The sequence below is a fragment of the Somniosus microcephalus genome, chromosome 29, assembly GCF_052327205.1.
Source record: "Somniosus microcephalus isolate GS21.2 chromosome 29, FLI_Smic_1.0, whole genome shotgun sequence".
NCBI classification, from domain to species: domain Eukaryota; kingdom Metazoa; phylum Chordata; class Chondrichthyes; order Squaliformes; family Somniosidae; genus Somniosus; species Somniosus microcephalus.
The window spans coordinates 30,857,550-30,876,251 of record NC_141015.1 but is presented as its reverse complement, the minus strand read 5'-3'; the positions used below and the strand labels follow the sequence as shown (position 1 = coordinate 30,876,251).

The 18,702-nt window shown below is 42.4% G+C and overlaps 1 protein-coding gene across 8 annotated transcripts in view; it reads left to right on the top strand.

The window, feature by feature from the left end:
• Positions 1-18,702, top strand: part of dlg5a (discs, large homolog 5a (Drosophila)) — a 224,279-nt gene that overhangs the window by 30,075 nt on the left and 175,502 nt on the right. For all 8 annotated transcript variants that reach the window (XR_015074204.1, XM_085970512.1, XM_085970509.1 and 5 more), the window contains exon 2: positions 11,689-11,800. Coding sequence is in view for 7 of the 8 variants with exons in the window: in XM_085970512.1 (XP_085826638.1) it covers positions 11,782-11,800 (19 nt within the window). In the remaining variant the exon portion in view is untranslated. The remainder of the gene's footprint in view (positions 1-11,688; positions 11,801-18,702) is intronic.

The following is an 18,702-nucleotide window of genomic DNA, read 5'->3' as shown; positions in this document are numbered from 1 at the left end:
CTTTTAGGGTAAAAGAACATCTCATCTTCCTTTGTGCTAGGTATGACTCCAGCCAATGGAGAGTTTCCCCCCCTGACCCCCCCACCATTGACTTCAATTTTACTAGGGCGCCTAACAATGACAACAAAAGTTGAATTTGATTTGATTTGATTTGATTGATTTGATGCTATACTCGGTCAAATGCTACCTTGATGTCCTGGACAGTCACTCTTACCTCACCTCTGGAATTCAGCTCTTTTGTCCGTGTTTGGACCAAGGCTGTAATGAGACCTGGAGCCAAGTGGTCCTGGTGGAACCCAAACTGAGCATCGGTGAGCAGGTTATTGGTGAGTAAGTGCTGCTTAATAGCACTGACTTTGCTGATGATTGAAAGTAGGCTGATGGGGTGGTAGTTGGCTGGGTTGGCTTTGTCCTGCTTTGTGTGGGCAAGATATACCTGGGTAATTTTCCACATTGTCGGGTGGATGCCAGTGTTGTAGCTGTATTGGAACAGCTTGGCTAGAGGCACGGCTAGTTCTGAAGCACAAGTCTTCAGCACTAGAGCCAGGATGTTGTCAGGGCCCATAGCCTTTGCTCTATCCAGTTCAGTCAACCATTTCTTGATATCACGTGGAGTGAATCGAATTGGCTGAAGACTGGCTTCTGTGATGGTGGGGACGTCGGGAGGAGGCCGAGATGGATCATCCACTCAGCATTTCTGGCTAAAGACGGTTGCGAACTCTTCAGCCGTGTCTTCTGCACTCATGTGCTGGGCTCCGCCATCGTTGAGGGTGGGGATATTCATGGAGCCTCTTCCTCCTGTTAGTTGTTTAATTATCCAGCACCATTCACAACTGCATGTAGCAGGACTGCAGAGCTTTGATTTGATCCATTGGTTGGGGGATCGCTTAGCTTTGTCTATAGCATGCTGCTTCCGCTGTTTAGCATGCATATAGTCCTGTGATGTAGCTTCACCAGGTTGGCACCTTATTTTCAGGTACGCCTGGTGCTGCTCCTGGCCTGCTCTCCTACACTCCTAGAGTAGAGTATTGTGTCCAATTCTGGGCACCACACTTTTGAAGGACGGCAAGGCCTTGTAGAGGGTGCAGAGGAGATTTACTAGCGTGCTGCCAGGGATGAGGGACTTCACTTATGTGGAGAGACCAGAGAAACTGGGGGGTGTTCTTAGAGTAGAGAAGGTTAAGGGAAGATTTAATAGAGGTGTTCATAATTCTGAGGGTGTTTTGATAAAGTGGATAGGAATAAATTGTTTCCATTGCCAGGCGGGTTGGCAACCAGAGGACATAGATTTAACATAATTGGCAAAAAAGCTAGGGGCAGATGATGAAAAACAGTTTTACGCAGCAAGTTGTTACGAAGGGGTGTCGAAAGCAGAGTCAATTGTAACTTTCAAAAGGGAATTGGATGTAAACTTGAAAAGGAGACATTTCCAGGGCTATGGCGAAACAGCAGGGCACTGGAACTAATTGGATAGCTCTTCAAAAAGCTGGCACATACACGATGGGCCAAGTGGCCTGCTGTGCTGTATGACTTTTATGATTCATTCTCAGCAGTCACATTCTGATGAAGTTCCAAAGTGTAAAGTATTGTTTTAAATATATGCTATGCCCAATTGTCCAACTTCAGTCCTAACCTTTCTGCTTTTATCAGAATTCATATCCTGAAGTGTTTGATTTAATCAGTAGATTTTGGTTTAGAGTAATTTTGTGAATAAAAATGTTAAGACTCCCTCTTGCATAAGTTCACACGTTCACTTGAACACTTGTCTTACCGCACTGTTATCTTGAGTAAGGTATTGAGAAATGAATGTTTAGTCATAGTAGTGTCAGCTAATTAAGTTGTTCTCGCAGATTTAGTTTTCTTGTGTGCTGTCGGTCTTCCTATCAACTGGCTGCATTGTGGTGCCCAGCATTCTGTGTACATGCAGGCCAATATTTTGACCAGTGTGCATGTACAGCATAGATGTGTCATGCATGACGCTGCATTACGACATCACGACAGAGGTACGAGATGTCCGTATGCAACGACTGGCCCCTGTAAAACAAATGACAGCCGGGAAGGCTCACTGGATAGTCTTATTCACTGCCGGTCTTTTTATAAAAAAAAAAAAAAAAAAAAATCGGCAGCTTTACGTTGATGTGGCTGCCAGCTGTGGGAGTCTTCACTTGAAGAGCTTGCGGCTGAACAACAATATAGAAGCATTTTAAACATCCTGGGCTAGAAATGTGTCTTGGGCAGAGGCACAAAACAGTTGTTATTGGATCGGCTGCCCGTTCCATACAGCCAATGGAACTGACTATCAGGCGCTGTGTATATAATGGGCGGCCGAACCGCTACTGCCTGTTCTGTGCTACTGCCCGAGATGAATTTCTCTCTTCCCACCCCGAATTTGATTCAGCGGTATTCTCAGACAGTTGTGTCGACAAACAGTTGACCTATTTTACAGCATTTAAGTTCATCCTCAATTAACAAGTAAAACCCCACTTGGTGAATGATATACCTATCAATTCGTCCAATAAAAAGCGACGAGTTAGGAACGTAACTAAAGGTTTTTATTGACTAAATAACAGAGCCCACCCTCGTGGGTGATCGGGTCCAACAAGGAGGAATACCAGCCAGTCGACTACCTTTATACCTGGGCAGGTAGGTGGAGCCATGGGCGGAGTCGGAGGTGGTCAGCCCAGGTATAACAGCGCGACAAGAGGCGACCTCGTATCGTGATACAACAGTGATAACGGTGATAACAATACAACAGTGATAACTATAGTGTAACGATAAAAGTGGTTTACCACAGTGAAATACTAATGTCTTATTTCAGTAGGTCCTTTGTTTCGGCGCAGCTTCGTCACAGCACTGGAACTCCGTTACAGGGATGTGGCCAAACTGATGCTGAAGAGCTCGGTTCAGCTGCCATGGCAAGCTGCAAACCTCACGCTTTAAAACTTTACATTACATACCATTGATCTGACATCACAGTTCTTCAGTGCATTTTAATTTCAAAGCTCCTGAGAATAAGTAGCATCATTGCTTAAATGACCATGAGGTCCCAATTTCCAAGAGGGGGAGAAGGAATGGATCAAAGCTGCAAAGGTCCCAAACCCTTCACGATATCAGTTAATCTCCCAAGTTGTTTAAATCAACCCCACAGTATTGGTTGAGTGTCTGTTGACACCATTGTGTCAGCCAACGAGTTGGGGGCTGGGTCTCCAGGTGTGATTGACGGGAGAAATTATCCAATCATCTCTATTCTGGTCAGGAATGGTGGTGTCACTATATGCAACCATTTGCTAACTGAATCACTGGGGTTGGGTGTACTGTGAAGAGTGACAGAGGCCAAGCACAAGTTTTAAAATACAGTCAAACAGATGTGAGCAAACATCTGCGTATATCAAGTGTTTAGTGTGGTAAGACGGTGTTGGTTATATGCATGATTGACTGTATTATGTTGTATTCAACAAAGAAATATGTTGTTGCTTTGTTAAGGCTACTGTCTGCTCTTGCTCCTGAGTTCTGGCTTTGATGGGAAGTAACTAAAAATGGCAAAATTACACACATGGCATATTTCTGCAGTCAACATATGGTTAGTGATGGGACGGAATGTTTTAACAGGTAGGATTGTTTGACTTTCAAGTATACCTTGCGGCGGGGGGGTGGGGAGCGAGAAGAGGGAAAAATTCTGTGTCAACGACTTCAGCTTTCTGAATGTAAGTTTTTTTGGAATCGGTCTTCCATGTGAATTTTTATTCTGTTGATTTTTCCAGTCAAGTTAGCAAAGAGTCATGCTCAGTTGAATACTGGCTACATATCTTTCATTCTTGAAACCCTCAAAAATGAAAAATCGGAAGTGGTCACTTACATTTGCAAGTGTGGTAGAATGGCTACTTTCTTTCGGCCCCAAAGATTTTGCTTTCGTGCAAATCCATGGCCCATCATTCCCGCTACTCCGTTTGAATCTCTCCAATCAGTTTTGCGCACTTGCCACATGCATGAAATGGCCTAATTGGAGTCACAAACAACATCCTCTGTGATCGTGGTGTAGTATCTCTTTGTCCTCCTCAACTTTTTTGCTACCTTTGACATGGTCTACCACACCATCCTCCTCCAATGTCTCGTCTGTCGCTTTCTACATTAAAGGCGCTATATAAATGCAAGTTGTTGTAAATATGAACAAGCGAATAACAGACAGTGATATAAGTATGTATGTATAGTTACAAGAGAAATCCTTCTACCCAGCTCATTGAAAGCCAAACGGTATAAGGTGTTGCGCTCTAATGTTCACCTCTTGTTTTCTATGTTTGTTCTTGGGATGTGGGTGAGGCAGCCAGGGCCACATTTTGTGCTGATCGTGCTCCCACAATGGTGTTTGGTAGGGCATTCCAGGATTCTGACTCGGTGACGATGATGGAACAGTAATAAATGTCCAAGTCAGAATGATGTGTGACTTGGAGAATACTTTTATATACGCAGTGTTTTTTTCCCCTGTATTTCTTTCCACTGCAGGAGCTGATACACGGTTAAGACTATTCTCTTGACAATACCAAGCTGATTTCCAGATTTCAACAATCACTGATCCTTAAATGTCACTGAAACCAATTACTGGTGCTTCCTGGATTTTGAGTAACTATCGACCACATTCATAAACAACTGACCGTCATACATACTGTGGAACAAATTACACAGTCTGTTTATTCAAAAGTAGTCTGGCGTCTCAGTCAAGTAAATAAAACTTGCAACAGTGTCGACCTAAGCTTGGTCCAAGACTGGCTGTAGCTGGCTCTTAAACTCTTGCCCTCTTGTGGTTGAATTTAAGGGGACAGCCACTAAGTCAAAACTAGACCAAAAAAAAAATGTTTTTGTCACATTTACTCTCTCTATTTTATGCGCAACGCCACAAGATTGACAGCAGGAAGATTGGAACTGACTAAGCATGCAAAGCTCCACTAAATTGCTAATTTCAGCTGTGCTGTCTTGACTAGAACGAAGGAGGCTGCTCCCTGTCCCATTTGGGCAACCGAATTTGTTGCTGGACTGTTCTCCTGTTCCACCGCAGAGCAATTTCAATGGGGTGTGGCCTGCAGGATCAAAAAATAATCGTGCAGAGTAGTAGAAAAAGCTTCTTCCAGCAGAAGCTATTCCTTTACAATCTTGCTAAGTAAGATTGTATGGAGGTAAGTCCATGAAAAAAAAAATGGGGAAAGAAATAAGCTGGAAAAATGCTCTTGGTGCCAAAATGAAAATGTGTACTAGAGTGGCTGAAAATGCAGCCAAATCAAGAGATTAATATACAATTGTGTACGTTGATTATTCCACATGGTAATATGTTGGATTATGGTCAATATGGTCTGTCGGCAACAAGAGAAAAATAATTTATCTGCAATTAAATGATGCCAAATGATGAAAATTAAAAGTTATGAAGGTCCATAAAAAGAGAGTCCAAGGTACACACTGAAAACCAAACAGTGGAAGCCATTTACTCTTGGCAACCAGCAGTTAGGAGCGTGATCAGAACTAATACTGTACTTAATATAGTTCCTGCTTTTCTTTGTCTGACGCATCTTTTTGGTGAATAATTTTGTGGAGGGCAGAGGTTGTTTGTATTTTATTTCTTTGATCTTTTGACGGTGTTGCAATTATCTTAGAAATCCACAAATTACATTCAAGTAACTAAACAAGGCCTTTAGTCTGTGGTTTTAGTTAACAGTTTTACAAGGAACTGTAATTTTGTCAGCCCTGCTCAGTGCTGTTGTGGCCTCCTTGTGTGTATCTAATAACCCGCTTCCTCTGAAAAACGGACTGTGGTGAGCTGTGTCTTCACCACATACCTTCCTGTGGTTAACACTAGTGCCTCTGATAGAGGTTGTGGGCAGATGTTATCTGGGCTGATCGAGTAAGATTTAACACTTTTAAAGATCTTCTAAGATAGATGCGAAGAATTGGCAGAAATATAAAACCTTTTTGTTATTTTGCAGGAAGTTTACGGTATTGCAAGTTTCATACACCTTAAATCGAATTTCATTCAACAGGTGGCAAACTACACATTTTTTTAAAGAAGTATTTGCTCCCAAGCATTTATCTATAAATTTATGTAATCTTGCAGAGGGGTTCAGAGTAAATGTAAGAGTGGAAATTGAGCCATTTCTATTCATCATCTGAGCTGAGATTTCAATTTGTAATCATTGCTGTGTTTTGTTATTTTGTGTCTATTATATATACATGCACTGTAGCAGTTTTGGGATTCTTTTTATAACAATGGGTGTCAGCCGTGACTCTGGGTAGCACTATCGCCTCTGAGTCAGAAGGATGTGGGCTCCAGTCCCACTCCAGACACTTGAGCACAAAAATCTAGGCTGACACTCCAGTGCAGTACTATTTTGAAGAAGTGTAAGAAGTCACACAACACCAGGTTATAGTCCAACAGCTTTATTTGAAATCACAAGCTTTCGGAGCGCTGCTCCTTCTTCAGGTGAAGTGGAGAAATGCATAAAGACACAGCTTATATAGTCAGAGAATCATGTCAGATGTTTACAGGTAACCTTTCCAACTGCCATTTATCACACCTCGGCAGAGATAATCACAGCAGTCAAAGGTGTGAATGGTGTCCAAACAGGTCAGTCAGGGAAACATTACATCAAAGAACAATGAGGTGGGGTCACAAGGGGTCAAATATTGCAGATGCTGGGGTCTGTATGAAAAACAAAAAAACAGACAAAAAACATTTTTTTTGGCTGGAAATCACAGCAGGTCCGGCCGCATCTGTGTAGAGAGAACAAGCCAATGTCGACTCGAGTCTGGATGACCCTGCGTCAGGTGGGGTTACATGTAGCGTGACATGAACCCAAGATCTCGGTTGAGGCCGTCCTCATGGGTGTGGAACTTGGCTATCAGTTTCTGCTCGACGATTTTGCGTTGTCGTGTGTCTCGAAGGCCGTCTTGGAGAATGCTTACCCGAAGATCGGAGGCTGAATGTCCTTGACTGCTTTCTTCTTTGCAATAGTCCGTTCTGTTCTGTATGACGATGGCACCTCCTTTGTCTGCTGGTTTGATGACGATGTTGCGGTTGGTCTTGAGAGCGTGGATGGCGTTGCGTTGTGCTCGGGTGACATTCTGGACTGTCTTGTGAGTGCGGCTGATGAATCTGGCGTTGATGCATCTCCTGACAGCTTGAGCATACATGTCAAGCTTAGGGCAGCGACCCTCCGGAGGGGTCCAATTTGACTCTTTCTTCTTCGGTTGCTGCACTGCGGATCCCTCTGTCTGCTGTTCCGGATCATTGATTGTCTCATTGGGTTCGCTGCTGACATCTTGGGATTTGTGGAAGAATTCCCGGAGCCTCATTCTCCTGATGAATTCCTCTGTGTCTGCCGCGAGACCGATGGGGTCCATTTTGGTGGTGGGGCAGAAATTGAGCCCTCGGCTGAGAACTTCAATTTCGTCTGGTTGAAGGGTGTGGTCGGACAGGTTGACGATGGATTTCCCTGTGGTTTCAACCGTGGTACCGGGGGAGGCTTGGTTGCTGCTGCTGGTGATGCCAAGTTTCTCAAGCTTCCTGTTCTTGGTGTGCATGTAGGTAGCGTAGTTCCGTTGCCTTGTTTGTTTGGCGGTGTCTCGTAGCTGGTCTGCTGCGTCCTGAGCACAGGCTGAGAACATGGACTCCATCTCGGTTTCGAGGTTGCGGCGTCTGCTGTAGAGCTGGTGTACGAGATGGTTGAGGAGTGTGCGAGAGGTACGACGGCAGAGTCTCTCAGCGTAGTCTGTGTTGTAGGTCGACTTGAGTGGGTTAGTGATCTGTAGTCCTTTCGGGATCTTGTCTGCTTTCTTGCATCTCTGTAGAAACTTGATGTCTGTGTCAATATGCGCGATCTTCTTGGAGATCCTCTCCACTTTGAGCCGGCAGTTTGTGGTGTCGATAGTAGCCATGGTGTGGAGATGCCGGAGTCGGACTCCGGCATCTCCACACCATTTTGAAGAAGAGCAGGGGAGTTCTCCCAGTGTCCTGGGCCAATATTTATCCCTCAATCAACATCATTAAAAAAGATTATCTGGTCATTACCTCATTGCTGTTTGTGGGAGCTTGCTGTGTGAAAATTGGCTGCCACGTTTCCTATATTACAACAGCGACTACACTTCAAAAGTACTTGATTGGCTGTAAAGCGCTTTGAGATGTCGTGAAAGGCGCTATATAAATGCAAGTCTTTTTACGGTCGACACAAGACTAGTGTATACCAGCTAGCTGTATATGTTGCCGCAGACCAAAAGCTTTTCAATTCATCTGTGATTGGTGGAACTATTATCACCACTTGCAGCTGCGAAGTCAGTCGATGTGTTCTCAGCCTACACTGCTCTCAGCCAGGCCTTGAGACACTCAAGGTGGGGAGGGCGGTGGGGGGAAACAGGCTGGGGACAACGTGAGCAGTCACAGCAACATAGCTGCCATGGGGAATTTGACAGCACTGGGCATGGTTGTATAGAATTTGAACTGGTAAAAGCATTATTTCTCGGTGTTGTTGGACAAATAATTTTAAAAGAAAGAATGTCTTTGTATTTGTGTTGTTATGCTTTGAGTTACTGGCAGAGTATTGCCCTTGTACAGCCCACATCAGAACTTGTATGTCATGCGATTTCAAGTGTTGAATTTAGAACTTGCCGCCTACCATAAGATTCTGAAGGGGCTTGACAGGGTAGATGCAGAGAAGATGTTTTCCCCTCGTGGGGGAATCTAGAACTAGGGGCATAATTTCAGAATAAGGGGGCACCCATTTAAATCGGAAATGAGGAATTTCTTCTCAGAGGGTCGTGAATCTGTGGAATTCTCTTCCCCAGAGAGCTGTGGAGGCTGGGTCAGTGAATATATTTAAGGTGGAGATAGAGAGATTTTTGAAAGGTAAGGGAGTCGAGGGTTATGGGGAGCGGGCAGGGAAGTGGAGTTGAGGCCAAGATCAGATCAGCCATGATCTTATTGAGTGGCAGAGCAGGCTCGAGGGGCCGAATGGCCGACTTCTGAAATAAGGAAATGGCAGATCAACTAAATGCATACTTTGGGTCAGTCTTTACGAAGGAAGACACAAAAAACCTCCCTGGGATATCGGGAAAAATAGGGACATTGGCAAAGGAGGAACTGACGCAAATCAATATCTCTAAGGATATGGTGTTAAGGAAGCTAAAGGGATTGAAGGTGGACAAATCCCCAGGGCCTGATAACATGCATCCTAGGGTACTGAAGGAGGTGGCCCTAGAGATAGCGGATGCACTAAGGATGATTTTTCAGAATTCATTAGACTCGGGAACAGTGCCGATGGATTGGAGGGTAGCTAACGTTACCCCACTATTCAAAAAGGGGGGTAGGGAAAAAGCAGGTAATTACAGACCTGTAAGCCTTACATCAGTTGTGGGCAAAATGCTGGAGTCCATCATTAAGGATGAAATAGCGGAGCACTTAGCAAATGGGGACAGGATAGGACAGAGTCAACATGGATTTACAAAGGGTAAATCGTGCTTGACTAATCTATTGGAATTTTTTGAGGGAGTAACTGGTAGAATAGATGGGGGAGAGCCAGTAGATGTGGTGTACCTGGACTTCCAAAAGGCCTTCGATAAGGTCCCACATAAAAGATTAGCATGGAAAATTGAGGCTCATGGGATAAAGGGGAAAGTTTTGGCGTGGATAGGGAACTGGCTGTCAGATAGAAAACAGAGAGTTGGAATAAACGGCTCATTTTCTGAATGGCAGGCAGTAACAAGTGGGGTACCACAGGGATCTGTCCTGGGCCCCCAGCTGTTCACAATTTACATTAATGACCTGGATCAGGGAGTCGGATGCAGCATTTCCAAATTTGCAGACGACACTAAACTAGGAGGTGGGGTGGGCTCAGAGGAAGAGACCAGGAAGCTCCAGAGCGATTTGGACAGACTGGGCGATTGGGCGGATAAATGGCAGATGCACTATAATGTGGACAAGTGCGAAGTTATCCACCTTGGGTGCAGGAACGGGAGGGCAAATTATTATTTAAATGGCAATAGATTGGGAGAGGGGGAAGTACAGAGAGACCTGGGTGTTCTTGTACACCAGTCACTGAAGGCGAGCATGCAGGTGCAACAGGCGGTCAAGAAGGCAAACGGTATGCTGGCCTTCATAGCAAAAGGGTTAGAATACAGGAACAGGGATACCTTGCTGCAGCTGTACAGGGCACTGGTGAGACCACACCTCGAGTACTGTGTACAGTTTTGGTCGCCTCATCTGAGGAAGGATGTTCTTGCCATGGAGGGGGTGCAGCGGCGATTCACCAGGCTGATACCAGGAATGGCGGGAATGACCTATGAGGAGAGACTATGTAGTTTAGGGATGTACACACTGGAGTTTAGAAGATTGAGAGGGGACCTCATAGAAGTGTATAAAATTCTGACAGGTCTAGACAGACTGGATGCAGAAGGAATGTTTCCCTTGGCGGGTGAGAACAGAACTAGAGGACATAATTTAAGGATAAGGGCTAAACCATTTAGGACAGAGATGAGGGGGAATTTCTTCACTCAGAGAGTGGTGAACCTGTGGAACTCATTGCCACAGAGGGCAGTGTACGCCAGCTCATTAAATATATTTAAGAGGGAATTAGATATATTTCTACGGGCAAAAGGGGTTAAGGGTTACGGAGAGAAGGCGGGGACGGGATACTGAATTAAAGGATCAGCCATGATCTCATTAAATGGCGGAGCAGGCACGAAGGGCCGAATGGCCTACTCCTGCTCCTATCTTCTATGTATCTATGTATGTCTTATGTTCTATGTACCTGAGTTATGTAGATCATCATCATGAAATAAAACCTTTGTATATTCACTCTTCCCATGTAAGCAAATTGTGTGGATAAATTTAGGTTCCACATGCTTTTATTTGCATAAGTTATTCAGGTGTTGGGGCTCAGATTACTTTGCTACCAGCTGTAAGACCTTAGTTTGATCATTTATCAAGTAGGCACTTCAAGTATTTGGTTCAGTGGCTCATTGGAGCTATTAATATCAGAAGAAATGCAACAGTGTTCATTCCTTCTCTTCCACATACATTAGGGGGTTCTCCAATTTGCCACAATACAGGGTAGGTGTAAAAAATAAAAAAAAAATTTGTATAAGCTAATTTTTTCTTTTCCCAGCAAATTTTCCTGCTAAGAAGGTGTGTAGTTGTCCTCGTCCCAACCCTCTTCTCGTGGTGCTGTTTTACCATTCACAAGGATGTGTGCAATAGTTGCTCAGGATGATTGTTCCAGGAGCCCATGATTTCACCCTCTTGTTTGCCGTTAACACTTTTGGAAAAAGTATTATAATTAACCAACCAGAAATTATTTCAACCAATTCATTAAACAATACTTCTGTGATCTGCTCCTATTCAGATTGTTAATTGCTGCACTTCCTGTATGACCGCACTAAACCCCATGATACCCAGTATGGCAACTTCATTAAATGTTGCAGAAACCATGACTTATTCTTACACATGCACGACCTTGTGATGAGTCCCATTACAACATATTTCAAACTGATGCTTTGGCTCCGTAAATGGAGTCCCGGATTGTTGTAAATCACTTGGTAATAAATAAGTAGACTTTCTGTTAACTGTCAGAGTAATTTAGCAGTCATTTTGTTTGGTTTCACTATATATCGCTAGGCAGCTTTTATGTAATAAAATTGTATTGGGTTCTGTTACAGGAAGAAGCATGAATGGCACTACTGTTTTACTAAGAAATTGGAAAGTTGCAAGCTGAATCTCTCCAGACCAAAGCAGAATGTGGTAAAAGCAACATGGCTGAGGATTGTGTTGGTGAGTACAGTAATCTGTTGCTGTTCATGCTTTGAGTATTGTTAAGTTCAGTTGCAATAGGTTTTAAACAGCATTATTGCGAGGCTCTGTCCAAAATGATGTACAGTTAATAATTCATACTGCAAAAATTAATTGACAATTCTGTCTGCTGATATCTCCGCATATTTAAATATATACAGTTTCAGTTTTAAAGGTGCCAATCCAGATTCAATGTTGGGAATTTTTTTATTTGTTCCCAGGAAGTGGGTAACACTGGCAAGGCTTTTTTTTTAATGGTACAACTATGTGACTTGCTAGGCTGCCTCAGATTCAAGCACATACATCATTCGGACTGAATTTGTGTGCAGGGCAGAAGGTTCCCTTCCCTGAGGAACATTAGTGAACCAGCTGGGATTTTATGACCATTCGGAAGCTTGCATTGTCATTCTTTCCCTGCTTTAGCCCACAATTGATCAGATTTTATTGCGTTCAGTTTCACAGCTTTCCCTGGTGAACGCGTGACCCCGAGGTTGTTGCCACGACACACATGAAATGCTGAGCAAATAAAAACTATTTTGCTCCCCTAAGCGCCGCCTCTTGTTCAGACTATAGTTCAAATAAAAAAAATGGAGAGTTTTGCTGCCGCTTTTACATTGGGAAAAAATATTTAGCATAGATTGTCTTGAAGACATAACAGTGAAGTTAATTATGTAGGTAAATAAGATTAATGTTAATTTGATGACTACTGATAGTTCACCTTTTAAGTATTTGTTTCTTTTCTTCGCAGTCACAGTATAAGTAATTTATTAGCTGAGTTTGGGAGGGAATGGGCAAGACTGATTGTATACAGTGAGGTGCCATGTTCTAAATTGGTCCCTTTGTCCGAATAAAGTGCAGCTTATCCTATGGCGTCATGTGAAAACAAATGTTTCAAAGATTAATAGTTTGCTTATAATCCGAGTTGGATTCGAGTACAGGAGCAAGGATGTCTTGCTGCAGTTGTACAGGGCCTTGGTGAGACCACACCTTGAGTATTGTGTGCAGTTTTGGTCGCCTTATCTGAGGAAGGATGTTCTTGCCATAGAGGGAGTGCAGCGAAGATTCACCAGACTGATACCTGGGATGGCAGGAATGACGTATGAAGAGAGATTGGGTCGATTGGGCTTGTATTTGCTGGAGTTTAGAAGAATGAGAGGGGATCTCATTGAAACTTATAAAATTCTAACAGGACTAGACAGACTAGATGCAGGAAGGATGTTCCCAATGGCGGGGGAGTCCAGAACCAGGGGTCACAGTCTAAGGATAAGGGGTAAGCCATTTAGGACAGAGATGAGGAGGAATTTCTTCACCCAGAGAGTGGTGAACCTGTGGCATTCTCTACCACAGAAGGCAGTTGAGGCCAATTCATTAAATATATTCAAGAAGGAGTTGGATATATTTCTTAAGGCTAAAGGGATCAAGGGATATGGGGAGAAGGCAGGGACAGGGTACTGAGTTTGGATGATCAGCTATGATCTCATTAAATGGCAGAGCAGGCTCGAGGGGCCGAATGACCTACTCCTGCTCCTATCTTCTGTGTTTCTATAAGGCAGGAGATCTATAGGTAAATGTACTGTACACAATGATGCCTTCATGGTCTGCTATAACGAAGAACAAGGACTTGCATTTATAGAGTGCCATGCACATCCTCAGGATGTACCAAAGCACTTCACAGCCAATGTATTACTTTTGAAGTGTAGTCACTGTTGTAATGTAGGCAAATATGGCAGCCAATTTGTGCACAGCAAGGTCCCACAAACAGAAATGTGATAAATGACCAGATAATCTGTTTTAGCAATATTGATCGAGGACTAAATGTTGGCCAGGACCCTGCTGCTTCACTTTGAATAGTGCCCTGGGATCTTTTACGTACACCTGAGAGGGCAGGTGAGGCCTCAGTTTCATCTGAAAGACTGTACCTCTGACAGTGCAGCACTCCCTCAATACTGCACTGAAGTGTCAGTCTCTGGAGTGGGGCTTGAACTTACAACCTTCTGATGCAGTGGTGAGAGTGCTACCACTGAGCTAAAACATGTAATGGGAAGGACCGCCCTAATATAGATCATAGTGGGCAGATAAGCAAACATTTCTGTATTTAATTTTTACAGCTGGTAATCAAGTTGCCCAGGCACAAAAATTAAGAGATATACAATCCAAATAACATATAAATTGTAATTCATCTTTCTAGAACTGTGCAGTTGATTTTTTTTGCCAGATTGGGGAAAATTATTACTAACTATTCAGTGTAAGTAGTTGATCTACGGTAATCAAATGCTAGAGTTGGTTGAAACCCTGGCTTCAACTCTGCTACACTCATGCACAGCTGCTCTCCCAGTAGTTTAAAATTAAAACATTTAGCGAGCTAAAATGATAACATCTGCATTATCTAAGCATTTCCATTTAATTTACAAAGTATCCAGCAGCTTCAAGGGACCCATTAGATACTTATTTAACCCATTACTCAAGTTAAGTGTCAAACTTAAGGAATGTGACACTAGCTGCCACAGGGAGACTCGAGTCAGGTTGGATCCTGATTCCAGACTTATGCTGCACCTTTAGTGGTGTTGCAAAATGGAAGCTTCTTTCATCAACATTGAAGTTGTAGTGTAAACACATCCAGAGTTACAACATGAGCTAACCTTTAAGTTTGCATGATATTTGGATACAACTGCACGTTGCTGAAGGCACTAAGCCATGTGCAGTTTAGAAATAGAAAATAAACAGATCTGGAGAAATTGTAAAGCTGGCTCGACAAATGGCAGATAGTATTTAACGTGGAGAAGTGTAAGGTTATTATTATTGGTACAAGGGACCAGGAATATGTATACAATGGATGAGTTTCCATTGATAGAGGTGGAAAAGGAGAAAGATTTGCGAATTGGGTAAATCAGGTCTCGGGATGCTACTCGAGGGTGTTTAATCACAAATCAAAGGATTTTATTTTAAATCTCTATAATCATTGCTGAGGCTACATTTGGAATACTCTCTTATCTTCAAAAACTCATGGATGAACTGGAGACAATACAGTGAAGAATGACTAGGATGATTTTAGGACTTAAACTCTAAATTATAAGAACAGTTTGAAAAATTAAGCTGGTATTTACTGAAGAAGATCAAGTGGAAATGTAATTCAGAGTCATGAGAGGAATGTATGATGTCGACGCAAGTAGTTTAAAAAAAAAAAAAAAAAAATGTCAGTTGTGTTTGTGAGTTTGGAGGCCATAGATTCAAGATAGTCAAACCTTGTGCGAGTTTTTTCTCACAGTAATTGTTCTGTGAAGTGGATTTTTGGCGGAGATAGTTAGGGAGGCCTCTAGGGTAATCTCAGCTCCTCTATCCATCAAAGACCCTGAAGTCCCATTTTACAGGATCCAATTGGTTCTTGAATTATTCCAGGGTTTTTGCTTTCACTGCTTTATCTGGCAGCCCATTCTTTTTATGTCCGGAAAAACTTCATGATATCGCCCCTAAATTTGCATTTTGCTACTTTAAACCTGTTGCCCCTTGATTTAATCTAAAACAATTTACCAAAATTACTGTTTCCAAATTGTAGACAATCTTAAATACCTCTAAGATGACCTCTCTGACATCTTTTAAGGCTGAAGGGCTCAAGCTTCTCCAGTCTTTCTTTAAATAGAGACCTCTAGTATTAGGGATCAGCTTTGTGGCTCTTCTGTACACTGTCTCCAGTGCTTCAATGTCTTCCTTGGGTCTTGGACACAGTGCTCAAGGTGAGGTCCGTGTAGGGCACTGTGCAGTTTGATCATGACTTCTTTTGACTTGTATTCTGTTGTTGTATATAGCTATATAGTTCAACGTTGTGTTGGTTTTGCTGCTTGCATTGGTTAGACATTTTTAATGCTGAGTCTACGAAGATTCCTCTGTCTTTTTCAGCTCGATCCACAGCTATTTCAGCACCATTCATGGAATATGCGTGTTTACTTTTTTCTTCCAATGTATAGTACTTTACATTTGTCTCTGTTAAACTTCATTATTCTGGCCACTTAGATATTTTGTCCAGCGTATTCTGTATTTGTGAGTTATGTCCTTCTTCATTTCCACTGATCACCCTAGTTTGGTATAATTTGCAAATTTGACCACTTTACATTGCTTTTATGATTTCACATTATTGATTGTAAATTAGAAACAGGCATGGTTGCAACTCTGATCCCTGGGGCACCCCACTCAGTGCTCTCTACCTCGTTCCCTTTCACAATGTAACACTTCTAATAAATACCGTTTTTTTTTTACGCCTCAGCCAATTTCTTATCTGTCTCCAAGATTTGCCGTGAATCCCCTCAGCTTTGCGCTTAAGTAGCCTTTCATGTAAAACTGTCAAATGCCTTCTGGAAGTCCAGCTATAACATGCCATAAGGCTTACCACAGTCCACTTGAGTGTTATTTACTCAAAGAAGTCAAGGAAGTTGATCAGGCAGAATCTTCCTCTTCTGAATCCAATTAAGTTATTTTATTGCGGATAATCTTCAAGGTTACACCAGATAATCAATTTCATTATTTTATACTGGATTGAAATAAGACTAATGGGTTTATTGTTGCCTGAGTCTCATTTGTTGCTCTTTTTGAATATGACCATGGTGTTGTCCTTTTTTCCACTCTACTGGTACCTCCCCAATATCCAGTAACTCCCTTGTAATATCAATGCCTCAGGAATCTCCTGCCCTTCCCAGTTTCCTCTCTTAATCTGGGCTAGAAAGCTGAGTCTATCCTGGTACTTTGTTGTTTTCAAATCTTTCTACCTTGTCTCGGACTTTAATCTCATTGTATTGAAGTCATTCATTTTCCTGTGGTAACTCAGTTTGTAGAGGCCATGTTGCTCATGCCTTTACTCAGAATGTTTATTATTTTGTGCTCATACTCTGTTTGGAACCCGTTTGCATCTTTTATGGTTATCATCTCTTCTCTGACTACCTTCTTATCGTTTGAATACTGAAAGACTTTCTCATTGTTATACTTCGCATATGCTTTTTTCCTCAGTCTCCATTTGCTCCTCTGATCATTTTTTTAACATGTTCTGATATCCATCCTAATGAACCCAATCCCGTGTTCTCCTTTCAGGAGCTGTAGAGGTCATTTTTTCCCTCATTATTTTGCTTTTGATTTGTTTATAAATCCATTTACGCTCACTCTTGTTTTGTTTGAGCTTGCTGATTCCAGGTATTTATGTATCTGCATGCTCAACATTCGGCCTTAAAAGGTGTTTCATTTGTCCTCTACTGAAGTGTTATTGAACAACCTTCCCCAGCCACTTTGCTTAAGTTATCCACTCATTTCTTTGAAACACATGAATTTGTGATAGTTTGGTATTGGAGGTGTACGGGGCAAGGACTTTCAGAGATAGTTAGTTGTGGAGAAAAGGAGCCTGGGATTAGCTGGTCTTGCTTTTGAGTGTTCGAAATGCAAAGCATTCCTTCCCAAACACTAACACACCTCATCTTCATGAGAATGAATTTTACAACAAAAGTTTAATGTAATATTGAAGATTTTAACTTGGATTATAGAGATGGATGTTTAAATAATTTGTGAAACACTGCGAACCTGGTTCTATTGGGACAACAGAATATGACTGGTCAGGGCTAAACAATGTAGATTGTTGTCTTTGATTGAAATCCCGGAATTTCCAATTGATTATCTTTGTGGGTCAGTTGCATCATCTTGGAAATTTTGCCTTTAGTTATTCACTTCTCAGGAGTTTTAGTTGCCAAAAGTCCTTAATATAGTACTTGATGTATTGAATATAAGAAATAGGAGCTGGAGTAGGCCATTCGGCCCCTCGAGCCTGCTCCGCCGTTCAACAAGATCATGGCTGATCTACCTCAACTCCACCTTCCCGCACTATCCCCATATCCCTTAACTCCCTTCCCAAATATTTATCGACCTCTGTCTTGAATATACTCAACGACTGAGCATCCACAGCTCTCTGGGGTAGAGAATTCCAAAGATTCACAACCCTTTGAATGAAGAAATGTCTCCTCATCTCAGTCGTAAATGGCCTACCCCTTATTCTGCGACTGTGACCCCGTGTTCTAGATTCCCCAGTCAGGGGAAACATTTTCCCAGCATCAAGCCCCTTAAGAATTTTATATGTTTCAATTAGATCACTTCTCATTCTTCTAAACTCTAAGGAATATAGGCCTAGTCTACTCATTCTCTCCTCATAGGGCAATCCCCTCATCCCAGGACCAGTCTAGTGAACCTTCGCTGCACTCCCTCTAAGGCAAGTAGGTCTTTCCTTAGGTAAGGAGACCAGAACTGTACACAGTACTCCAGGTGTAGCCTCACCAATGCCCTGTATAATTGTAGTAAGACTTCTTTACTCTTATACTCTAATCCCTTTGTAACAAAAGCTAATATACCATTTGCTTTCCTAATTGCTTACTGTACCTGCATGTTAACTTTCTGTGATTCATGTACAAGGACACCCAGGTCCCTCTGAGTGCAAATATTTCCCAGTCTTACCATTCAAAAAATATTCTGCTTTTTTGTTTTTCCTATCAAAGTGGATAACTTCCCACTTCCCCACATTATATTCCATTTGCCATGTTCTTGTCCACTCAGTCAACCTGGCTATATCTTTCTGCAGTCTCTTTGCATCCTCCTCACAGCTTACTTTCCCATCTAACTTTGTATCATCAGCAAACTAGATATGTTACACTCAGTCCCTTCATCGAAGTCATTAATATAGATTGTGAATAGCTGAGGCCCAAGCACTGATCCTTGCAGTACCCCGCTAGTTACAGCCTGCCAACCTGAAAAAATCCGGTTTATTCCTACTCTCGTTTCTGTCCATTAACCAATCCTCAATCCATGCTAATACATTACCCCAAATACCATGAGTCCTAATTTTGTGTAATAACCTCTTGTAT